This window comes from Salmo salar, chromosome ssa15 (assembly GCF_905237065.1).
Source record: "Salmo salar chromosome ssa15, Ssal_v3.1, whole genome shotgun sequence".
In the NCBI taxonomy this organism is placed as follows: domain Eukaryota; kingdom Metazoa; phylum Chordata; class Actinopteri; order Salmoniformes; family Salmonidae; genus Salmo; species Salmo salar.
This window is the reverse complement of record NC_059456.1, coordinates 110,225,901-110,250,994: the sequence shown is the minus strand read 5'-3', so window position 1 is coordinate 110,250,994 and position 25,094 is coordinate 110,225,901. Positions and strand designations below refer to the sequence as shown.

Sequence of the window (25,094 nt, the reverse complement as noted above, 5' to 3'; positions counted from 1 at the left end):
TGTTGTGTGTGTGTATTAGATGTTGTGTGTGTGTGTGTGTGTGTGTGTTAGATGTTGTGTGTGTGTGTGTTAGATGTTCTGCGTTAGGGGTCCAGTGCTCTGGATCTCCTTCATGATGGAATGGACCACATCAGATGTTGACCCCTGACCTCCCAGGTCAGCTGTATGGAGCTAGAGACAGAGAGAGGACAGGTTGAGAGGGCAGAGAGAGAAAGAACATATTTTTTTAACATTTTAGTCATTTAGCAGATGCTCTTATCCAGAGCGACTTACAGTAGTGAATGCTTGTTTGTTGTACTGGCCCCCCGTGGGAATCTAACCCACAACCCTGGCGTTGCAAACACCGTGCTGGCGTTGCAAACACCGTGCTGGCGTTGCACACACCGTGCTGGCGTTGCACACACCTTGCTGGCGTTGCAAACACCGTGCTGGCGTTGCAAACACCTTGCTGGCGTTGCAAACACCGTGCTGGCGTTGCAAACACCGTGCTGGCGTTGCACACACCGTGCTGGCGTTGCAAACACCTTGCTGGCGTTGCAAACACCGTGCTGGCGTTGCAAACACCGTGCTGGCGTTGCAAACACCGTGCTGGCGTTGTAAACACCGTGCTCTACCAACTGAGGCACAGGGAGATAAGTACCTGTTTATCTATTTTCTATTTGCATATTGTTAGCACATTAGTATACCATTTGAAAAGTCTATATTTTTTAACAACTGTAATGTTTACTGTTCATTTTAAGTTTTTTTCCACTTTTGCTCTTCCCTTGTCAATGTAAACAAATGTTTTCAATGCCAATAAAGCCCTTTGAAATGAATTGAAGAAATCCCTATGCAACAGCCCGCGTGTGTTACCCGTGTCTCAGTAACCGTAGCGATGACAGCCCGCCGTATCATGGTGGCGTATGCATGTAGCCTCAGATGGTCCAGAAGCAGACAGGAAGCTAGTAACATGGCTGTAGGGTTGGCTATGTTACCATCTGCTATGCTCTTCCCTGTGTTCCTGGTGCCCTGCAACACACACACATTATACACACACCCCCAGCTACCCACACCCCCAGCTATCCACACCCCCAGCTACCCACACCCCCAGCTACCCACACCCCCAGCTACACACACCCCCAGCTATCCACACCCCCAGCTATCCACACCCCAAGCTACCCACACCCCCAGATACCCACACCCCCAGATACCCACACCCCAGCTACCCACACCCCCAGCTATCCACACCCCCAGCTATCCACACCCCCAGCTATCCACACCCCCAGCTACCCACACCCCCAGCTACACACACCCCCAGCTACACACACCCCCAGCTATCCACACCCCCAGCTACCCACACCCCCAGCTACACACACCCCCAGCTACACACACCCCCAGCTACCCACACCCCCAGCTACACACACCCCCAGCTACACACACCCCCAGCTATCCACACCCCCAGCTACCCACACCCCCAGCTACACACACCCCCAGCTACACACACCCCCAGCTACCCACACCCCCAGCTACACACACCCCCAGCTACACACACCCCCAGCTACCCACACCCCCAGCTATCCACACCCCCAGCTACACCCACACCCCCAGCTACACCCACACCCCCAGCTATCCACACCCCCAGCTACACCCACCCCAGCTACCCACACCCCCAGCTACACCCACACCCCCAGCTACCCACACCCCCAGCTATCCATACCCCCAGCTACCCACACCCCCAGCTACCCACACCCCCAGCTATCTACACCCCCAGCTATCTACACCCCCAGCTATCTACACCCCCAGCTATCCACACCCCCAGCTACCCACACCCCAAGCTATGTACACCCCGAGCTATCTACACCCCCAGCTATCTACACCCCCAGCTATCTACACCACCAGCTATCTACACCCCCAGCTATCCACAGCCCCAGCTACACACACCCCCTGAGTACATACACACTCGAACACAGCGTAGTCTGTCCCGTAGTTGGCTCCTGGAACGAGTCCCGGCCCTCCCACCAGACCAGCACACACGTTGCTCACCACGTTACCATAGAGATTAGGCATCACCATCACGTCAAACTGCTGCGGCTTAGACACCAGCTACACACACACACACACACACACACACACACACACACACACACACACACACACACACACACACACACACACACACACACACACACACACACACACACACACACACACACACACACACACACACACACACACACACACACACACACTATTTATTATGCAATTTGATTAGCCTAATGAACGTTTACAGTGGTATTGCTATGGTTATCTGCAAGGTGTAGTAGTGATGTTGCTATGGATACCCGCACGGTGTAGTAGTGATGTTGCTATGGTTACCCGCAAGGTGTAGTAGTGATGTTGCTATGGTTACCTGCAAGGTGTAGTAGTCATGCTGCTATGGTTACCTGCAAGGTGTAGTAGTGATGTTGCTATGGTTACCTGCATGGTATAGTAGTGATGTTGCTATGGTTACCTACAATGTGTAGTAGTAATGTTGCTATGGTTACCTGCAAGGTGTAGTGGTAATGTTGCTATGGTTACCTGCAAGGTGTCGTGATGATGTTGCTATGGTTACCTGCAAGGTGTAGTAGTGATGTTGCTATGGTTACCTGCATGGTGGTGTCTAGATCCTAAAATAGTTTTCCGTCTGTCCCCATATGAGAATCCTTTGAAGAACCCTTTTCGGTTCCAGGTAGAACCTTTTGGGTTCAATGTAGAACCTGGAACCAAAAACGTGTTCTCCTACGGAGACAGCCGACAAACCATTTTTGAACCCTTTTTTCTATAAGCGTGTAGTAGCGATGTTGCTATGGTTACCTGCATGGTGGTGTTGTCCACGATCATGGCGTCGAAGGCAATGTCTTGGTAACCCGCGGCAACCTCCTTACAACACTGTAGGAACAGACCATCACCTAGCTTCCTGTTAAACACACACACACACACACACACACACACACACACACACACACACACACACACACACACACACACACACACACACACACACACACACACACACACACACACACACACACACACACAGATTTATCAGACAGCAAATTAATACAAAATACACACACAGATTCAATCAAACACACTAAGAAGCACTGTTTAAAATACCTAACTAACTAATTAACTAACTAGTTAACTAATGAATTAACTAACTAGCTAACTCATTAACTAACTAACGAATTAACTATCTAACTAGCTAACTAACTAACTAACTAGCTAGCTAGCTAACTAACTAACTAACTAACTAACTAACTAACTAGCTAACTAACTAACTAACTAGCTAACTAGCTAACTCATTAACTAACTAACTAACTAACTAACTAACTAACTAACTAACTCATTAACTAACTAACTAGCTAACTCATTAACTAACTAACGCATTAACTAACTAACTAACTAACTAACTAACTAACTAACTAACTAGCTAACTCATTAACTAACTAACTAACTAACTAACTAACTAACTAACTAACTAACTAACTAGCTAACTAACTAACTAACTAACTAACTAGCTAACGCATTAACTAACTAACTATCTAACTAACTAACTAGCTAACTCATTAACTAACTAACGCATTAACTAACTAACTATCTAACTAACTACCTAGCTAACTAACTAACTAACTAACTAACTAACTAACTAACTAACTAACTAACTAACTAACTAACTAACTAACTAACTAACTAGCTAACGCATTAACTAACTAACTAACTAACTAACTAACTAACTAACTAACTAGCTAACGCATTAACTAACTAACTAACTAACTAGCTAACTAACATGCACATTTACTGAGTATCACTGACATGATGTTGGCCTTGTGGACGGCGGTGACCCTACGACGACCTCTCTCCCTGGCCAGTCTGAAAGCATAGTCAGCAATCCTCAGAGAGTTGGTCCTTGTAATGATCTTCAGACACTCCACCACCCCAGACACACTCTACATAGAGGAGACAGAGAGAGAGTCACACTGTGGGTGTGTACCTAAATTCACTGGAGAGTCAGAGTAGTCTAGGAGTTCCTAAATTCAAAGCCTTGTCAGATTGTCCATTTGTATATTCAGAACGTTTTGCTCTCAGGAGCGAACTGGACACTCTAGCCGAGGAAATGGGTTGATCTGAGTATTCTGACCTAACAGCAGTCAAGCACCAACGCTAACAAGTTGTGTTAGATGCGCTGTAGTTACTCCACAATACTAACCTAAATGACAGAGTGAAAAGAAGGAAGCCTGTACAGAATAAAAACAATTCTAAAACATGCTTCCTGTTTGCATCAAGGCACTAAAATAAAACAGGGAAAAAACCGTGGCAAAGAAATAAACATTGTCCTGAATACATAGTGTTCTGTTTGGGGCAAATCCAACACAACACATCACTGAGTACCACTCGTCATATTTTTAAGCATGGTGGTGGCTGCATCATGTTATGGGTATGCTTGTCATCGGCAAGGACTAGGGAGTTTTTTAGGATGCTAATAAATTAAATTCGAGCTAAGCACAGGCAAAATCCTAGAGGAAAACCTGGTCCAGTCTGCTTTCCACCAGACACTGGGAGATGAATTCACCTTTCAGCAGGACAATAACCTAAAACACAAGGCCAAATCTACACTGGAGTTCCTTACCAAGAAGACAGTGAATGTTCCTGAGTTGGGTGAGTTACAGTTTTGACTTAAAACTATTTAAAAATCTATGGAAAAATTTTAAAATGTTTTTCTAGCAATGATCACAGCCAATTTGACAGAGCTTGAAGAGTTAAAAAAAAAAAGAATGGGAAATGTTGCTCAATCCAGGTGTGGAAAGCTCTTAGAGACTCACCCAGAAAGACTCACAGCTGTAATCACTGCCAAAGGTGATTCTAACATGTATTGAGACTTACCCAGAAAGATTATCAACTGCCAAAGGTGATTCTAACATGTATTGAGACTTACCCAGAAAGATTATCAACTGCCAAAGGTGATTCTAACATGTATTGGGTCTGGGGTGTGAATACTTATGTAAATGAGATATTTTGGTGTTCATTTTCAATACATTTGCATGCATTTCTAAAAACATGTTTTCACTTTGCCATAATGGGGTATTGCGTTAAAATGGGTGAAAAATTGTTTTTAATACATTTTGAATTCAGGCTGTAACAACAAAATGTGGAATAAGTCAAGTGGTGTGAATACTTTGTGACGGCACTGTAAATCCACAAGCTGCGTGGATCAGGTGTTTATATTGTTCCTGGTGCAAACGAAGCGCTGGCAGTAATTTACAGGCTAATTACTGTGTTTGTAGACTGTCATGTTTTATTCATTATTTAAAATGTTCACGCCTTGGCGAAACTAAACCAGAGGCCTCGATTGGACAACAGCTGTGTTTTGTTATTTATTCATTCAAATGTTCATACAATTAGCCTATAGGACAGGTCGTTCACAAATTATATTATACAAATATTATAATTTGAAGTTGTGTTGTATTGCTGTGTAAGAGGCTTGGTCTTCTAGCCTGAATGTTGTGTTTGTTTTTTCAATTATATTGTTTTAAATCAGGGATGAAGACACAACGGCCAATGTTTTGCTTTTCAGCTTTTTCATGTATAAGAACATCATTCTACTTTATTTTGTTACAACTTTGCAGACTAATTTCTATGCTGTTAAAATGAATTACCATCATCAAGATGTGATTTCCGTCATTCTAAGCACCATGGGTGCAATTTACTGTTCCTCACAAGTATAGTTAAACACGTCCACACACACACACACACACACACACACACACACACACACACACACACACACACACACACACACACACACACACACACACACACACACACACACACACACAAACACACACCGTACACACACACCGTACACACACACACCGTACACACACACACACACACACACACACACACACACACACACACACACACACACACACACACACACACACACACACCGTACACACACACACCGTACACACACACCGTACACACACACACACACACCGTACACACACACACACACACCGTACACACACACACACACACACACACACACACACACACACACACACACACACACACACACACACACACACACACACACACACACACCTCGTGCTCCAGACTGCTGTATTCTCCCTCAGTGTTTTCTCTGATGATGATGATGTCGATGTTCCTGTGACGAGTCCGAACGCCTGGCAGAGACTGGCAGTGCATCACGTTGGCATACAGGTCCAGACTGGTACTGGAGGGGTGGAGGGCAGAAAGACAAGAGAGAAAAACAGAGTGAGAGAACACAGGGAGAGAGGGAGAGAGAGAGAGAGTGAAGAGAGAGAGAGAGAGAGAGAGAGGGAGAGAGAGAGAGTGAGAGAACAGAGGGAGAGAGGGAGAGAGAGAGAGTGAGAGAACACAGGGAGAGAGGGAGAGAGAGAGAGAGAGAGAACAGAGGGAGAGAGGGAGAGAGAGAGAGTGAGAGAGAGAGAGAGAGAGAGAGGGAGAGAGAGAGAGAGAGTGAGAGAACAGAGGGAGAGAGGGAGAGAGAGAGAGTGAGAGAACACAGGGAGAGAGGGAGAGAGAGAGAGAGAGAGAGAGAGAACAGAGGGAGAGAGGGAGAGAGAGAGAGTGAGAGAACACAGGGAGAGAGGGAGAGAGAGAGAGTGAGAGAACAGAGGGAGAGAGGGAGAGAGAGAGAGTGAGAGAACAGAGGGAGAGAGGGAGAGAGAGAACACAGGGAGAGAGGGAGAGAGAGAGAGAGAGAGGGAGAGAGAGAGTGAGAGAACACAGGGAGAGAGGGAGAGAGAGAGAGAGAGAGAGAGAGAGAACAGAGGGAGAGAACACAGGGAGAGAGGGAGAGAGAGAGAGTGAGAGAACACAGGGAGAGAACAGAGGAACAGAGGGAGAGAGAGACAGAGTGAGAGAACAGAGGGAGAGAGGGAGAGAGAGAGAGTGAGAGAACAGAGGGAGAGAGGGAGAGAGAGAGAGTGAGAGAACAGAGGGAGAGAGGGAGAGAGAGAGAGTGAGAGAACACAGGGAGAGAGGGAGAGAGAGAGAGAGAGAGAGAACAGAGGGAGAGAACACAGGGAGAGAGGGAGAGAGAGAGAGTGAGAGAACACAGGGAGAGAACAGAGGAACAGAGGGAGAGAGAGACAGAGTGAGAGAACAGAGGGAGAGAGACAGAGGGATGGCAGGAGGGAAGGGGAGTAAAGAAGATATTGACATGCTGTACGTTAAAGGTGCAATATGCAGAAATCTCTTCGCCATTTCCTGGTTGCAAAAATTCGAATAGTTCTAATGTCAGTTTAAAAAAACAAGCATTACAAAACATTAAGAACACCTGCTCTTTCCATGACATAGACTCAATATTAGGTGGTTTTAGTTCAAAGTGAAAAAACCAAACAAGAAGTGGGGTGTGTGGCATAGGGTCGCCCACGATCTGCAGACTCCTGCTTTAAATCTACCACATGGTGAGGGGTTAGGTCAGGGATTAGAGGTCAGAGTTTAGAGGATCTCACCGTAGCAGGTTATTTCTGGATATAAAGGAGGGAGGCAGGTTGTGGTTGGTCTCAATGTTGCCTGGGGAAAAAAACACACTGATTAGATATTGTACCTTTTTCTAGTCCTCCTGGTTTTGACACTTGCCTGTTTCTGGACTTTGTACCCACTTGCCTGACCATTCTGCCTGCCTTGACCTCGAGCCTGTCTGCCACTCTGTACCTCCTGGACTCTGATCTGGTTTTGACCTTAGCCTGTCCACAACCATTCTCTTGTCTTCCCCTTTGGATTAATAAACATCGTAAACTCCAACCATCTGCCTCCTGTGTCTGCATCTGGGTCTTGCCTTTTTCCTTGATACTCTCTCTTCCTCTCTCTCTCTCGCTCTCTCTCGCTTTCTGTCTCTCTCTCTCTCTTCTCTCTCTCTCTCTCTCTCTCTCTGTCTCTCTCTCTCTGTCTCTCTCTCTCTCTCTCTCTCTCTCTCTCTCTCTCTCTCTCTCTCTCTCTCGCTCTCTCTTCCTCTCTCTCTCTCGCTCTCTCTCTCTCTCTCTCTCTGTCTCTCTCTCTCTCTCTCTCTCTCTCTCTCTGTCTCTCTCTCTCTCTCTTTCTCTCTCTCTCTCTCTCTCTGTCTCTCTCTATCTCTCTCTCTCTCTCTCTCCCCATCTATCTATCTATCTATCTATCTATCTATCTATCTATCTATCTATCTATCTATCTATCTATCTATCTATCTATCTATCTATCTATCTATCTATCTCTCTCTCTCTCTCTCTCTCTCTCTCTCTCTCTCTCTCTCTCTCTCTCTCTCTCTCTCTCTCTCTCTCTCTCTCTCTCTCTCTCTCTCTCTCTCTCTCTCTCTCTCTCTCTCTCTCTCTCTGTCTTTCTATCCCTCTCGCTCTCTCTCTCTCTCTCTCTCTCTGTCTTTCTATCCCTCTCTCTCTCTCTCTCTCTCTATCCCTCTCTCTCTCTCTCTCTCTGTCTCTCTCTGTCTTTCTATCCCTCTCTCTCTCTCTGTCTTTCTATCCCTCTCTCTCTCTCTCTCTGTCTCTGTCTCTCTCTGTCTCTCTCACTCTCACTCTCTATCCCTCTCTCTCTCTGTCTTTCTATCCCTCTCTCTCTCTCTCTCTCTGAAACCTTGAATAAAGGGTTTCAAATTTGGGGAAATTACATTCTCTAATTGTTTATATATTTTTGCAGTGGCTGCACAGCATTTCCTCTACAGGGAGCCATGTTTTCCTGTGTCTACCCTTCTCAATGGCAAGGCTATGCTCACTGAGCCTGTACTTTGTCAAGGTTTTTCTAAGGTTTTCATCAGTAACCATGGTCATGCCATTTTTTTAAAAAGCAGGAATCAGGAGGATATAATTATGGTCAGATTTGGCAAATGGAGGACGATGGAGAGCTTTGTACACATCTCTGTGTGTGGAGTAAAGGTGGTCTATAGTTGTTTTCCCTCTGGTTGCACATGTGACATGCTGGTAGAAATGAGGTAAAACAGATTTAAGTTTCCCTGCATTAAAATCCCCGGCCACTAGGAGCATCGCTTCTGGATGAGCATTTTCTTGTTTGCTTATGGCCTTTGTAAAAGGCTCAAGGGTGTGGGATTTCCACATCACCAAGTTCAATAACAAAACATGCACCAGTAGCACAATTAGAATGCAAATGGAAAGTTTATTAGCGGTTTTGGTACACTGGGGAAGAGGGGGGAATTCACCAATCACCTCACAATCCACAAGCCAGTCTCATCGTCCGTTCCGTTTTCCAGTGGTAATCCTCACGCTCGGGTCCTCAGCCAATCCGGTACACAAGGGAGGTAGTCCAACAGTCCAGGTCACAACGGGTAACCTCACAGATATTGCTCCCTTTTCTCCCACTCTTCATTATGCACTTGGCTCTCTCCTACTCTGCCCCTTTGTGCAGGCTGCTTCCTCCTTTATCCCCAAGCACTCCCTGGCTTAATGAACTACAGCCTTGCCTTGTTGGGGAAGGAAGTCCATAAAAGGCCAGAGGGTAGAGCCAACGGACTGTCAGATATCTCCCCTCAATAACCACTCCCCTCACCTCTCCCTGCCATCTGCCACACCGTATACAGCTGGTTGAGAGCGGTCTTAGTGTCAGCATCGGTTTGTGGTGGTAAATAGACAGCTACGAATAATATAGATGAGAAATCTCTTGGTAGATAGTGTTGTCTACAGCTTATCATAAGGTACTCTACCTCAGGTGAGCAATACCTCGAGACTTCTTTAGTATAAGACATCGCGCACCAGCTGTTATTGACAAATAGACACACCCCCCACCCCTCGTCTTACCAGACGTAGATTCTCTGTCCTGCTGGTGCATGGAAAATCCCGCCAGCTCTATATTATCCGTGTCATCGATCAGCCAAGACTTTGTGAAACATAAGATATTACAGTTGTTAATGTCCCGTTGGTAGGATAGTCTTGATCGTAGGTCATCCATTTTATTTTCCAATGACTGCACATTGGCCAATAGAATGGATGGCAGCCTAAGAATTCTCAGAAGGCAGCCCGACATCCACCCCCTTTATCTGTCTTTTCTTCACCCAAATGACGGGGATTTTCGCCCGTTCTCGAGAAAGCAGTATATCCTTCACGTCGGACTCATTTAAGAAAAATGATTATTCCAGTTGTCATGACGTTGGCCTGTGGGTAAGGTTTATGACCCCCCCCCCCATAAATACCTTTCTCTCTTCCCCTCTCTGAATCTACTGAAGGACGTGAATAGCCTGTGTTAAATATAGAGAGTCTGGGAACATCAAACAAATGGGGAAAAGGAACCATATTTTGTTAATAAAACCAGTTGGAAATATGCTTGATAACGTAATGAGTATGGATTTCATTTCAGTTGTCATCTGAGACATTATGATTGATGACAGGACGACATAAACTGTACCTGGGAAAGTATCCACCCTCTAGTTATCAGAGTCACATGGAATTGTTATGCAATTGAAATGTTTGATATTGAAAATGTTTGTTAGGAGATGAAATGTAATTTTAGCTTCCAAACGAGAGAATTGGGTTTTCATAAGGAAAGTGCCCTGCTCGATCAGTGGCCCAACCCTGTGAAGAGACAGCGGTTATAAACGATGAAACACCTCCCTCCCCCTCTCCACTATATAATCCTTTGACGAAAAGATAACCAGGAGTTCCAGTACGGGAGGTCTGCAGCCTCTACGTTAGAAGGACACACATGTCAAGGACAGAACTAAGCCAACCTCGGCGTGAGCTATGGTATGAACTGGTATGAACTTTGAGCTTATTCACTACAGAAGTGCTACTTCCTAGCCGTTGAGTTAGCAGCGGCCGCTGTAACGTGGGCTAGGAAAGGACGGACGACGGATCCAGTCTAACAGACGGACGAAGATACAGCCACGTATCCAATTGACCACCAGAGACATTCTTCCGAGTAACAGGAAGATCTGTTGGCCAACCCGGCCAGCATCTACGACCAACCTACCGAAGCGCAGCTCAGAGTAAATATTTATTGCATTTTCCTTTTCCAAATGGGCGGTAATTTAGAATGCATAAGATAATGTATTTACGGTAGCATAACTGCTGTTTCTCTGTTCCTAAATCTTCCCGCTCTTTCATTCAAGCCCAACCCCCTTTCCTTTGTGTAACCAGCCGTCATATCTGTTCCGTCTACCGGGACGTTTTCTGTATGACATCATTGTATTCTGTGTATTTGTAATTCTGTGTGATAAGTTTAGGTATTTAGTAAATAAATAATTAAACCCAATTTTGTATTGCGGATTCAACTTGTTAGCCAGGATTCGTGAAGATAACCAAGAATTTACAACTTTCATTATGAGACTGAAAATAAAACAAGGGTTAATATTGACTGCTATCGATGTAAAATATTACAAAGTATTTTAAGAGCTTATTCGGAAGATAACGGCTCTATAAACGTTCTTCCGTGGTGCCCCGACTTTCTAGTTAATTACATTTACATGATTAGCTTAATCAGGTAATATTAATTACAGAGAAATCATTTTATAAGTTAGCATGTCATATCACTTAATCCGGCATAGCCAAAGACACGACACAGTTCAAGGTGAGTAATCGCTGTTCTGATGTCCATAAGTTATTTTCGGTCAAAAGAGATTGTAGCAGCAACAATATGTACAAAGTAAGTAAAAAAATAAGTTACAAATAATGCGGAAAAAAAATACGAAATAGCAGTTGGTTAGGAGCACGTAAAGGAGCATGTTAGGAGCACGTAAAACGTCAGCCATCCCCTCCGGCGCCATTCTACCAAAAAACAGGGAAATATGTGTCTCTAACATGGTCATACATTTGGCAGGAGGTTAGGAAGTGCAGCTCAGTTTCCACCTCATTCCACCATATTTCCTTAAGTTTGGGTCAGTCACAGTGGTCAAGTATTATGCCACTTTGTACTGTCTGTTTTTGGCCAAATAGCATTCTAGTTTGCTCAGTGTCTTTTGTTAATTCTTTCCAATGTGTCAAGTAATTATCTTGATTTGGATGGGTCTAATTGTCACATCCTGTCTTGTGCTTGTCTCCACCCCCCATCCCCCACCAGGTGTCTCCCATTTGTCCCAATTACCTCCTGTGTGTTTATACCTGCGTTTTCTGTTTGTCTGTTGCCAGTTCGTTTTGTCCCGTCAAGTCCTACCGGCATGTTCCCGTGTTTCCTGTGCTCTAGTTTTTGTTTTTCCTTGTCTTCCTAGTTCTGACCTTTCTGCCTGTTCTGACCCTGATCCTGCCTGCCGTCCTTTACCTGCCTGATTTGGATTATGACTATTTGCCTGTCTTGACTTACCTTTTCCTGCCTCTCATACTAAAATACATTCTGAGACTCGTACCATCCGCCTTCTGTGTCTGCATCTGGGTCTTAGCCTGAGCTGTGATTGGACGAACTGGCCATGACTAACCCAGCAGACTCAGACCAGCTCCGCAATGCTGTGTCCTGCCAAGGAGCCACCATTGGAAAGCACGAGGAGTTACTGCAATGCCTTATGGAGGGACTCCATACCCTGGCAGAATGCCATGACCATGTGTTCGACACATTGCTGGAGCAATTCCGCGGATTCCCAACTAGGCAGCAAGCCACAACAGTAATCCCCCAACTCCCAGCAACCCCGCCACCAGCGGCGCTTCTTCCCAGCCTACCCCGGTGTCCCGAGAACCTCGCTTACCTCTAGAGCACTACGCTGGAGATTCTGGAACCTGCCGGGCGTTTCTCAACCAGTGCTCCCTCATCTTCTAGCTGCAGCCTTCTTCATTCCCCTTGGACCGCTCGAAGATAGCGTATTTGATAATGCTGATGTCCAGAAGGGCACTCGCCTTGGCTACGACGGTGTGGGAGCAACAGTCCACCGCTTGCCTCAGTCTGGAGCAGTTCGTGACGGAGGTATGCAAAGTGTTCAATTCTCCAATGTCCTGGAGAGAAGCTGCTCCAACTATGTCAAGACTCCCATAGTGTGGCAGAATACGTGGTGGATTTTCGCACGTTGGCAGCTGAGAGTGCCTGGAAACGGAAAGCCCTGTTCGACGCATTCCGTCACGGATTATCGGCGATGATTAAAGATGAGCTTGCAACCCGGGAGCTGCCCATGCAGCAAAGGAACATTGAAGGGAGAGGGAATTTGTTCCCAGTCGTCCTCGCTTGTCCTCAATTTCCACCTCGCCTCCGAGGAATCACGGAAGTCCTCGAAGTCTACATTTCTGAGTGAATCCGATGTCACCCGAGTTCTCTCGGAAATCACGGAGGGCTGTCAGTTCGTCTCCTCTGGAGCCCATGCAACTGGTTCAGGGTTAGATTGTCTCCTGCTGAGCGCTTACTCAGACTAAACACCAAGAGTTGTCTGTATTGTGGATTTCCGGGACATTTCTTATCTACCTGCCCATTAAAAGACCAGGCTTATCAGTAGGTATGAGTACACTGGTGAGCCGTACGGGGAATTTTCAATCTCTCTCTACTCGTAACCCCCTCTATGCTACCCTGATGTGGGGAGGCCAGTCCAAATCCATCTGGGTGCTCATTGACTCTGTGGCCGACGAGCTGAATGAACACTACCCTGGTGTCTGAGCTGGGTATCTCCACTCAACCCCTTTCCATCCCGATGTCAGAGCGCTGGATGGGCACTCTAATGGCACCCACAATACGGTTCCACCTGCGAGTGTCAGGCAACCACAGTGAGTCTATATAGTTTCTGCTCCTGGAGTCTCCTCATGTACCATTGGTTTTGGGATTTTCATGGCTCCAGAGGCACAATCCCGTAATTGAATGGGCTATGGGTTCCATCATGGGTTGGAGTCCGTTTTGTCATGCACATTGTCTGACGTCGTTGCAGCCTGCCCCGGGACGTCTCCCTGCTGGCTTGGGTAAAGACTCAGATCTCTATGCCTTTCCCGCGGAGTACCAGGACTTTTTCTTCAACTCTGCCCCGGCCACATCTCTTCCTCCGCATCGAACCTCCGCATACGACTGTGTATGGACCTTCTCCCGGGCACCGCACTGCTTCGGGGGTGACTTTATTCCCCTTCGGGTCCGGAGACCAAAGAGGACTCTCTCGCTGCATGGATTATGCATCCATCTTCCTCCCCCGCCAGCGCAGGGTTCTTCTTTGTGGAGAGGAACGACAAGACCCTGCGTCCGTGTATCGACTATCGGGGTCTTAATGACATTACGGTTAAAAACCGTTACCCGCTACCACTCATCTCCTCAGCTTTTGAGCCTCTCTAGAGGGTGGTCATCTTCTCCAAGTTGGACCTTCGGAACGGCTACCATCTGGTTCGGATACGGGAAGGAGACCTTTAACATGGCTAGCGAGCACTACGAGTACCTGGTGATGCCATTCAGACTGACCAAAGCTCCTGCAGTGTTCCCTGGTCAATGATGTTCTCCGTGACATGTTGAACTGATTTGTGTTTGTCTACCTCGACGACATCCTCATTTATTTCCAGTCAGCTGAAGAGCACGTCCTCCATGTCCAACAGGTCCTCCTGCATCTCCTGGAAAACCAGCTTTCTATCGCTACACCATCTCCTTCCCAGGATACATCATCGCTGCCAGGAACATTCAGATGGACCCTGATAAGGTGAGAGCGGTGGTGGATTTCCCTCAACCCACATCCAGAGTACAGCAGCAACGTTTCCTAGGGTTTGCTAATTTCTACCGTCGTTTAATCTGGGGTTACAGCACCCTTGCTTCCCCCCTCTCTTCACACTCCTCTCCCAAGGTTCCGTTCATATGATCTACAGCAGCTGACCAGGTGTTCTCAGACCTCAAGCAGCGATTCACTACCGCCCCTATCTTAATCCATCCGGACCCGTCCCGTCAGTTCGTGGTGGAGGCCGACACCTCGGACATTGGAGTGGGGGTTGTTCTGCCCAGGACCAGAAGCTGCATCCCTGCGCCTTCCTTTCCCATCGTCTTAACCCCACTGAGAGGAACTATGACGTGGGAAATCGAGAATTACTCGCTGTTAAGATGGCATTAGAGGAGTGGAAGCACTGGTTAGAAGGGGCGGAACATCCATTCTTGGTGTGGATGGGCCATAAAAACCTGGAATATCTCTGCACCGCCAAGCGCCGAAACTCCAGGCAGGCGAGATGGGCCCTATTATTCACTCGTTTTCATTTCACTGTCTCCTACCACCCTGGGTCCAAGAATGTGAAGCCTGACACACTCTCACATCTGTTCAGCCCCACTGCTACACCATCAGACCCCGAGACCATCCTCCTTACTTTCTGTTTAGTGGCTGCTTTCATCTGGGGAATTGAGGAGGGGCCCTGGCTAACCTGATGTTTGTCCCGGACTCTGCCTGTGCTCCGGTTCTGGAATGGGCACATTCCTCGCGGCTCACCTGTCATCCTGGTTCCGTCGGACCTTGGCTTTCATCTGACAACGTTTTTGGTGGCCCACCATGGTTCCTTACGTCTCCGCGTTCGTTGCCGCCTGCACTGTGTGTGTGCAGAACAAGACTCTTTGGCAAGCACCGGCTGGCCTCCTTCAACCACTCCCTGTTCCTCACTGCTCCTGATCCCATATATCCTTGGGCTTCGTCACGGGTCTCCCTCCGTCAGATGGCAACACCACCATCCTTACGGTGGTGGATAGGTTTTCCAAAGTCGCCCATTTTATCCCCCTTCCTAAGTTGCCCTCAGCTAAGGAGACGGCCAAGCTCAAGGTGCAGCACGTCTTCCGGATCCATACACATCCGGTCGACATGGTCTCCGATCGATCGTGGTCCTCAGTTCTCATGCCTATCCTCTGGTTTTCATCCCCAGTCTAATGTGCAGTCATCTGCCCAGATATTTGTCCGTTGCTATTGCCGTACCTGGAAGAGAACACGGATCGCTCTTCTCAAGACCACCTCCAGGTATCGATGACAGGCGGACCGCCACCAGACCCCTGCTCCCCGCTACCATCTTGGGCAGAGGGTATGGCTTTCCCCTCGGGATCTGCCCCCTCCGAGTGGAGTCCTGCAAACTTTCCCCCCGTTTTATCGGCCCTTTCCCCATCTCTAAGGTTCTTAGCCCTCTGCTGTTAGCCTTCTGATCTCCGTACACATCCCACTTTCCATGTATCTAGAATTGAACCACTGTCTCACAGCCCTTTGTCTCCTGTTTTCCTGGATTACGACTCTTTGACTGTCTTGACTAATCTTTTGCCTTGTACTATAATAAACTCTGAGACTCGTACTATCTGCCTCCATTGTCTGCATCTGGGTCTCTGCCAATTCAGCACACAGTCTCAATTTGGTGTTTGTCCCATTTTGTGAATTCTATGTTGAACAGACCACGGACCTCACAAACATAAAGGGCAATGGGTTCTATAAATAACTGATTCAAGTATTTTTAGACAGATCCTAATTGGTATGTCGAATTTAATGTTACTTTTGATGGCATAGAAGGCCCTTCTTGCCATGTCTCTCAGATCGTTCACAGGTTTGTGGAAGTTAACTGTGGCGCTGATGTTTAGGCCGAGGTATGTATAGTTTTTTGTGTGCTTTAGGGCAACAGTGTTTAGATGGAATTTGTGTTTGTGGTCCTGGCAACTGGACCTTTTTTGGAACACCATTATTTTGTTTAACTGAGATTTACTGTCGGGGCCCAGGTCTGTCAGGGCCCAGGTCTTTCAGGGCCCAGGTCTGACGGGGCCCAGGTCCGACATAAACTGTGCAGAAGATCTAGGTGCTGCTGTAGGCCCTCCTTGGTTCGGGACAGAAGCACCAGATTATCAGCGAACAGTAGACATTTGAATTCAGATTATAGTAGGGTGAGGGCCGGGTGCGGCAGACTGTTCTAGTGCCCTCGCCAATTCATTGACATATCTCAAGGAGACTGTCTCACCCCACAGCCCTGTGGAAAGAAATTCATTTTTTTTCTTCAAATTTTAGCCACACACTTGTTGTTTGTGTACGTGGATTTTATAATGTCCTATGTTTTTCCCCCAACACCACTTTCCATCATTTTGTATAGCAGACCCTCCTGCCAAACTGAGTCAAAAGCTTTTTTGAAATCAACAAAACATGATTAGACTTTGTTTTGGTTTGTTTGTCAATTAGGGTGCGCAGGGTGAATACGTGGTCTGTCGTACGGTAATTTGATAAAAGCCAATTTGACATTTGCTCAGGACATTGTTTTCACTGAGGAAATGTACGAGTTTGCTGTTAGTGATAATGCAGAGGATTTTCCCAAGGTTGCTGTTAACGCATATCCCACAGCAGTTATTGGGGTAAAATTTGTCTCCAATTTTGTGGATTGGGGTGATCAGTCCTTGGTATCAAACATTTGTGAAGATGCCAGAGCTAAGGATGATGTTAAAGAGTTTAAGTATAGCTAATTGGAATATGTGGTCTGTATATTTTATCATTTCTTTTAGGATGCCATCAACACCACAGGCCTTTTTGGGTTGGAGGGTTTGTATTTTGTCCTGTACATCATTCAATGTAATTGGAGAATCCAGTGGGTTCTGGTCGTCTTTAATAGTTGATTCTTAGATTTGTATTTGATCATGTACATGTTTTTGCTGTTTGCTCTTTGTTATAGAGCCAAAAGGATTGGAGAAGTGGTTCATCCATACATCTCCATTTGGATAGATAACTCTTCGTGTTGTTCTTTGTTTCGTTTCCCAGAAGTCATTAGATTCTATGGATTCTTCAATTACATTGAGCTGATTTCTGACATGCTGTTCGTTCTTTTTCCGTGGTGTATTTCTGTATTGTTTTAGTGGTTCACCATAGTGAAGGCGTAGACTCTGGTTTTCTGTATTGTTTTAGTGGTTCACCATAGTGAAGGCGTAGGCTCTGGTTTTCTGTATTGTTTTAGTGGTTCACCATAGTGAAGGCGTAGGCTCTGGTTTTCTGTATTGTTTTAGTGGTTCACCATAGTGAAGGCGTAGGCTCTGGTTTTCTGTATTGTTTTAGTGGTTCACCATAGTGAAGGCGTAGGCTCTGGTTTTCTGTATTGTTTTAGTGGTTCACCATAGTGAAGGCGTAGGCTCTGGTTTTCTGTATTGTTTTAGTGGTTCACCATAGTGAAGGCGTAGACTCTGGTTTTCTGTATTGTTTTAGTGGTTCACCATAGTGAAGGAGTAGGCTCTGGTTTTCTGTATTGTTTTAGTGGTTCACCATAGTGAAGGAGTAGGCTCTGGTTTTCTGTATTGTTTTAGTGGTTCACCATAGTGAAGGCGTAGGCTCTGGTTTTCTGTATTGTTTTAGTGGTTCACCATAGTGAAGGCGTAGGCTCTGGTTTTCTGTATTGTTTTAGTGGTTAACCATAGTGAAGGCGTAGGCTCTGGTTTTCTGTATTGTTTTAGTGGTTAACCATAGTGAAGGCGTAGGCTCTGGTTTTCTGTATTGTTTTAGTGGTTCACCATAGTGAAGGCGTAGGCTCTGGTTTTCTGTATTGTTTTAGTGGTTCACCATAGTGAAGGCGTAGGCTCTGGTTTTCTGTATTGTTTTAGTGGTTCACCATAGTGAAGGCGTAGGCTCTGGTTTTCTGTATTGTTTTAGTGGTTCACCATAGTGAAGGCGTAGGCTCTGGTTTTCTGTATTGTTTTAGTGGTTCACCATAGTGAAGGCGTAGGCTCTGGTTTTCTGTATTGTTTTAGTGGTTCACCATAGTGAAGGCGTAGACTCTGGTTTTCTGTATTGTTTTAGTGGTTCACCATAGTGAAGGCGTAGGCTCTGGTTTTCTGTATTGTTTTAGTGGTTCACCATAGTGAAGGCGTAGACTCTGGTTTTCTGTATTGTTTTAGTGGTTCACCATAGTGAAGGCGTAGGCTCTGGTTTTCTGTATTGTTTTAGTGGTTCACCATAGTGAAGGCGTAGACTCTGGTTTTCTGTATTGTTTTAGTGGTTCACCATAGTGAAGGCGTAGGCTCTGGTTTTCTGTATTGTTTTAGTGGTTCACCATAGTGAAGGCGTAGGCTCTGGTTTTCTGTATTGTTTTAGTGGTTCACCATAGTGAAGGCGTAGACTCTGGTTTTCTGTATTGTTTTAGTGGTTCACCATAGTGAAGGAGTAGGCTCTGGTTTTCTGTATTGTTTTAGTGGTTCACCATAGTGAAGGCGTAGACTCTGGTTTTCTGTATTGTTTTAGTGGTTCACCATAGTGAAGGAGTAGACTCTGGTTTTCTGTATTGTTTTAGTGGTTCACCATAGTGAAGGCGTAGGCTCTGGTTTTCTGTATTGTTTTAGTGGTTCACCATAGTGAAGGCGTAGGCTCTGGTTTTCTGTATTGTTTTAGTGGTTCACCATAGTGAAGGCGTAGGCTCTGGTTTTCTGTATTGTTTTAGTGGTTCACCATAGTGAAGGCGTAGGCTCTGGTTTTCTGTATTGTTTTAGTGGTTCACCATAGTGAAGGCGTAGACTCTGGTTTTCTGTATTGTTTTAGTGGTTCACCATAGTGAAGGCGTAGACTCTGGTTTTCTGTATTGTTTTAGTGGTTCACCATAGTGAAGGCGTAGGCTCTGGTTTTCTGTATTGTTTTAGTGGTTCACCATAGTGAAGGCGTAGACTCTGGTTTTCTGTATTGTTTTAGTGGTTCACCATAGTGAAGGCGTTGTCACGTCCTGACCAGCAGATGGAGCTGTTGTTGTAGTTTTGGGGTCAGGACGTGGCAGTCTTGTGTGTGTGATTGTTCTGTGTTGGTCTTGTGACTCCTGATCAGGAACAGCTGGGGATCGTTGTTCCTGATTGGGAGTCATATATGTAGGAGTATGTTTGTCACTTGGTTTTGTGGGTAGTTGTTTTTGCACTGCGTGTTGTGTGCCTGCAAAACTGTTCCTGTCTTATATATTGTTTGAATTGTTAAGTGGATGCTCTACTCCTTTATTTTTATTAAAGATGAGTATTCACATACCTGCTGCGCCTTGGTCCATTTTTACAGAAGACAGCCGTTACAGAACTACCCACCACCAAAGGACCAAGCAGCGGAGAAGAGGACAGAGGCAAGTGAGGGAGGAATGTTGGAGGCAGCCCCAATAATTTTTTAGGGGGGGGCACAAGGGCTATTTGGCGGGGCGAGATTACAGCCCCAGGCCAGCTCCCCGTACCCTTGTAGGGCAGACTGGACAGGTCCCGTGCTTTGGGGTTGGGGCTGTGGTGAGGCCTGGGATTTTCAGGCCGGTAGGCAAGGTACCAGCGCCCGCATGTGCCAGGGGCGAAGTAGGCATCGAGCCAGAACGGGTGATGCCAACCCTGCGCTCAAGACCGCCAGTGCGCCCTTTCGGTCCGGTGTTTCCCGCCAGACGCACTAGCATGGAGGTGCGTGTCTCCAGGCTGGCACGTCCTATACCAGCCCCACGCATCAGGAGTCTAGTGTGTCAACCCAGCCTCGCCAGTCAACAGTCACCAGAGCTGCCCGCCAGTCAACAGTCGTCAGAGCTGCCCGCCAGTCAACAGTCGTCAGAGCTGCCCGCCAGTCAACAGTCGTCAGAGCTGCCCGCCAGTCAACAGTCGTCAGAGCTGCCCGCCAGTCAAAGTCACAGTCGCCAGAGAGGTCAGACTGCCCTGAACTGCCGGAGTGGCCAGACTGCCCTGAACTGCCGGAGTGGCCAGACTGCCCTGAACTGCCGGAGTGGCCAGACTGCCCTGAACTGCCAGAGTGGCCGGACTGCCCTGAACTGCCAGAGTGGCCGGACTGCCCTGAACTGCCAGAGTGGCCGGACTGCCCTGTACTGCCAGAGTGGCCGGACTGCCCTGTTCTGCCAGAGTGGCCGGACTGCCCTGTTCTGCCAGAGTGGCCGGACTGCCCTGTTCTGCCAGAGTGGCCGGACTGCCCTGTTCTGCCAGAGTGGCCGGACTGCCCTGTTCTGCCAGAGTGGCCAGACTGCCCGGTTCTGCCAGAGGTGCCCGCCTGCCCTGATCTGCCAGGGTGCCCGGCCTGTCAGGATCAGCCCGAGTGGTCCTCCTGCCCTCCGGTCCAGCCCGAGTGGTCCTCCTGCCCTCCGGTCCAGCCCGAGTGGTCCTCCTGCCCTCCGGTCCAGCCCGAGTGGTCCTCCTGCCCTCCGGTCCAGCCCGAGTGGCCCGCATGCCTTCCGGCCCAGCCCGAGTGGCCCGCATGCCTTCCGGCCCAGCCCGAGTGGCCCGCATGCCTTCCGGCCCAGCCCGAGTGGCCCGCATGCCTTCCGGCCCAGCCCGAGGGGCCCGCATGCTTTCCGGCCCAGCCCGAGGGGCCCTCCTGCTCCCCGGCCCAGCCCGAGGGGCCCTCCTGCCCCCCAGCCCAGCCCGAGGGGCCCTCCTGCCCCCCGGCCCAGCCCGAGGGGCCCTCCTGTCCTCCGGCCCGGCTCGAGGGGTCCGTCTGCCTGGCGCAGCTATCGGCTCCACCGAAGTGGGCGACGTCGAGGGTGGAGCAGGGTCCACGTCCTGCACCGGAGCCACCTCCAGGATAGGTGGGTTGGGGAGGGAGGGTGTAGCACAGTGCCGTCGTTGACGGCAGCCACCCTCCCTTCCCTCCCTTATTGTTTAGGGGTTATTGTTTATGGGTTTTGTTGGGGATTTTGTTTGTTGGTGTTTTTTCGTTGTTAGGTGCATTCCGGGGTCTGCACCTTGGGGGGGAGGGTACTGTCACGTCCTGACCAGCAGATGGAGCTGTTGTTGTAGTTTTGGGGTCAGGACGTGGCAGTCTTGTGTGTGTGATTGTTCTGTGTTGGTCTTGTGACTCCTGATCAGGAACAGCTGGGGATTGTTGTTCCTGATTGGGAGTCATATATGTAGGAGTATGTTTGTCACTTGGTTTTGTGGGTAGTTGTTTTTGCACTGCGTGTTGTGTGCCTGCAAAACTGTTCCTGTCTTATATATTGTTTGAATTGTTAAGTGGATGCTCTACTCCTTTATTTTTATTAAAGATGAGTATTCACATACCTGCTGCGCCTTGGTCCATTTTTACAGAAGACAGCCGTTACAGGCGTAGGCTCTGGTTTTCTGTATTGTTTTAGTGGTTCACCATAGTGAAGGCGTAGACTCTGGTTTTCTGTATTGTTTTAGTGATTCACCATAGTGAAGCCGTAGACTCTGGTTTTCTGTATTGTTTTAGTGGTTCACCATAGTGAAGGCGTAGACTCTGGTTTTCTGTATTGTTTTAGTGGTTCACTGTAGTGAAGGCGTAGACTCTGGTTTTCTGTATTGTTTTAGTGGTTCACCGTAGTGAAGGCGTAGGCTCTGGTTTTCTGTATTGTTTTAGTGGTTCACCGTAGTGAAGGCGTAGACTCTGGTTTTCTGTATTGTTTTAGTGGTTCACCATAGTGAAGGCGTAGGCTCTGATTTTCTGTATTGTTTTAGTGGTTCACCATAGTGAAGGCGTAGACTCTGGTTTTCTGTATTGTTTTAGTGGTTCACCATAGTGAAGGCGTAGACTCTGGTTTTCTGTATTGTTTTAGTGGTTCACCATAGTGAAGGCGTAGACTCTGGTTTTCTGTATTGTTTTAGTGGTTCACCATAGTGAAGGCGTAGACTCTGGTTTTCTGTATTGTTTTAGTGGTTCACCATAGTGAAGGCGTAGACTCTGGTTTTCTGTATTGTTTTAGTGGTTCACCATAGTGAAGGCGTAGGCTCTGGTTTTCTGTATTGTTTTAGTGATTCACCATAGTGAAGGAGTAGACTCTGGTTTTCTGTATTGTTTTAGTGGTTCACCATAGTGAAGGCGTAGACTCTGGTTTTCTGTATTGTTTTAGTGGTTCACCATAGTGAAGGCGTAGACTCTGGTTTTCTGGGTCTCTATGTTTTTTTGTTGATTGGTTTCTCAATTTCTTTCTTAGGTTTTTGCATTCTATTCCTCTCGGACTCTCTCCCCTTCCACCTCTCTCTCTGCCTCTCTCCCCTTCCACCTCTCTCTCTGCCTCTCTCCCCCTCCCCCTCTCTCTCTCTGCCTCTCTCCCCCTCCCTCCCCCTCCCTCTCTCTCCCTCTCTCTCCCCCTCTCTCTCTCTGCCTCTCTCCCCCTCCCTCTCTCTCCCTCTCCCCTCTCTCTCTCTGCCTCTCTCCCCTCCCCCTCTCTCTCTCTGCCTCTCCCCCTCCCCCTCTCTCTCTCTCTACCTCTCTCCACCTCCCTCTCTCTCCCTCTCCCCCTCTCTCTCTGCCTCTCTCCCCCTCCCCCTCTCTCTCTCTGCCTCTCTCCCCCTCCCCCTCTCTCTCTCTGCCTCTCTCCCTCCCCCTCTCTCTCTCTGCCTCTCTCCCCCTCCCCCTCTCTCTCTCTGCCTCTCTCCCCCTCCCTCTCTCCCCCTCCCTCTCTCTCCCTCCCCCTCTCTCTCTCTCCCCCTCCCCCTCTCTCTCTCTGCCTCTCTCCCCCTCCCCCCCTCTCTCTCTGCCTCTCTCCCCCTCCCCCTCTCTCTCTCTGCCTCTCTCCCCCTCCCCCTCTCTCCCTCTGCCTCTCTCCCCCTCCCTCTCTCTGCCTCTCTCCCCCTCCCCCTCTCTCTCTCTGCCTCCCTCCCCCTCCCTCTCTCTCCCCCTCCCCCCTCTCTCTCCCCTCCCTCTCCCTCTCCCCCTCCCTCCCTCTCTCCCTCTCCCCCTCCCTCTCTCTCCCCTCCCTCCTCCAGACCTTTGAGGGCCACTCCGTTGCGTCTGATGGCTGTAATGGCGTCGTTGATGTCATCCTCTGATGTCATAGTAGAATCCACATTCACCACCTCAAAATCCACCGGTACACAGCAGAACCTAACGTACACAGAAATGTAGGAGTTAGTGTGTGTGTGTGTGTGTGTGTGTGTGTGTGTGTGTGTGTGTGTGTGTGTGTGTGTGTGTGTGTGTGTGTGTGTGTGTGTGTGTCTAACCTGAACAGTTCTCTAACATGGCTGAGTAGCTCAGGTCCGATACCGTCTCCTGGGATGAGAGTCACCATGTGACGACCTCCGTACCGTGCTGGAGGGGGCTGGAACAAACAGAACCACAACAAGGAATACAGAACCACAACCCCAGCCTTTAACCTGCAATGACTAGAAGCTACAATATAAATATGACCACTACTGTGTGTGTGTGTTTCTCTGTACTCACTATGATCTGTTGTAGAGGATGGAGGGAGAGGACAGAGGAGATAACAGAGGGATAGTTAGTTAGGGAGGAGGACGGACAGACAAGTTCTTGCTAATATATTAGCATCCATGCTATCTATGGGCATAACTACAGTACTCATAGTGTAGTTAGTTAGTTAGTTTGGGTACAGTGTATTACAGGGGCACAACAGTCGGGTTGACATGGTGGGAGAGGCAGAAGGCAGGTGGGAGAGGCAGAAGGCAGGTGGGAGAGGCAGAAGGCAGGTGGGAGAGGCAGAGACAGCATACAGGAGCTCTGGAGAACACATCTTCATTCTAAAAGCAACCATCATCTCCATGATCTCAGACATTACTAATCAATCACTAACATCCAATTCCTATCCACACATGCTGACCAGACCGCAGGCGCAAGTTGATTTTGTCCACCCAGACCAGGCATGATCAATGATATTAATTTGGGGACGGGTTGAAAATAATTAAACATTCATGGCCATTTAGCTAGCTTGCTGTTGCTAGGTAATTTGTCCAGGGATATAAACATTGGGTTGTTATTTTATCCGAAATGCACAAGGTCCTCTACTCAGACAATTAATCCACAGATAAAAGGGTAAATTGAGTTTGTTTCTAGTAATCTCTCCTCCTACAGGCTTCTTCTTCTTCTCTGGACTTTATATGGCGGTTGGCAACCAACTTTAAGGTGCATTACCACCACCAACTGGACTGGAGTGTGGACCTCAGTTCATCTTTCAATCACCTACGTGGGTCTATGCTCCTAAAAACCAATGAGGAGATGGGAGAGGAAGGACTTGCAGCGCGTCAAGCGTCACAAATAGAACCAAGTTCTATTTTAGCGACTGGCTACACAGACGCTCGCGAGCAGTTTGGGTGCAATGATTGAATAAAATGTATGTGTATATTTATTTTGCAACGCTCGCGCACACGATGCGAGTGGTGTGGTCAGCATGCTACTCGGTGATAGAGTCACCATTTTGTTCCAACAGTTTTACAGTCATGCATCATGTTGCCTTGGTTAAGTTCTGGTTGTTGTGTCACTCACGGTGTAGCGAGACATCTGCCTCCGTCCGCACAAGGCTGCACTCAACACC

General features: G+C 47.8%; 1 protein-coding gene across 1 annotated transcript in view; it reads right to left on the bottom strand.

The window, feature by feature from the left end:
* The window catches only part of LOC106573004 (isocitrate dehydrogenase [NAD] subunit gamma, mitochondrial), a 28,653-nt gene continuing 3,559 nt past the window's right edge, over positions 1-25,094 (bottom strand). The window contains exons 2-12 of the mRNA XM_045696593.1: positions 25,046-25,093; positions 23,990-23,995; positions 23,770-23,867; positions 23,538-23,653; positions 7,530-7,590; positions 6,130-6,262; positions 3,838-3,971; positions 2,836-2,938; positions 1,936-2,082; positions 853-1,008; positions 1-171 (exon numbers count right to left, since the gene is read on the bottom strand). Coding sequence (XP_045552549.1) covers positions 70-171; positions 853-1,008; positions 1,936-2,082; positions 2,836-2,938; positions 3,838-3,971; positions 6,130-6,262; positions 7,530-7,590; positions 23,538-23,653; positions 23,770-23,867; positions 23,990-23,995; positions 25,046-25,093 — 1,104 coding nt within the window. The 3' untranslated portion in view covers positions 1-69. The remainder of the gene's footprint in view (positions 172-852; positions 1,009-1,935; positions 2,083-2,835; positions 2,939-3,837; positions 3,972-6,129; positions 6,263-7,529; positions 7,591-23,537; positions 23,654-23,769; positions 23,868-23,989; positions 23,996-25,045; position 25,094) is intronic.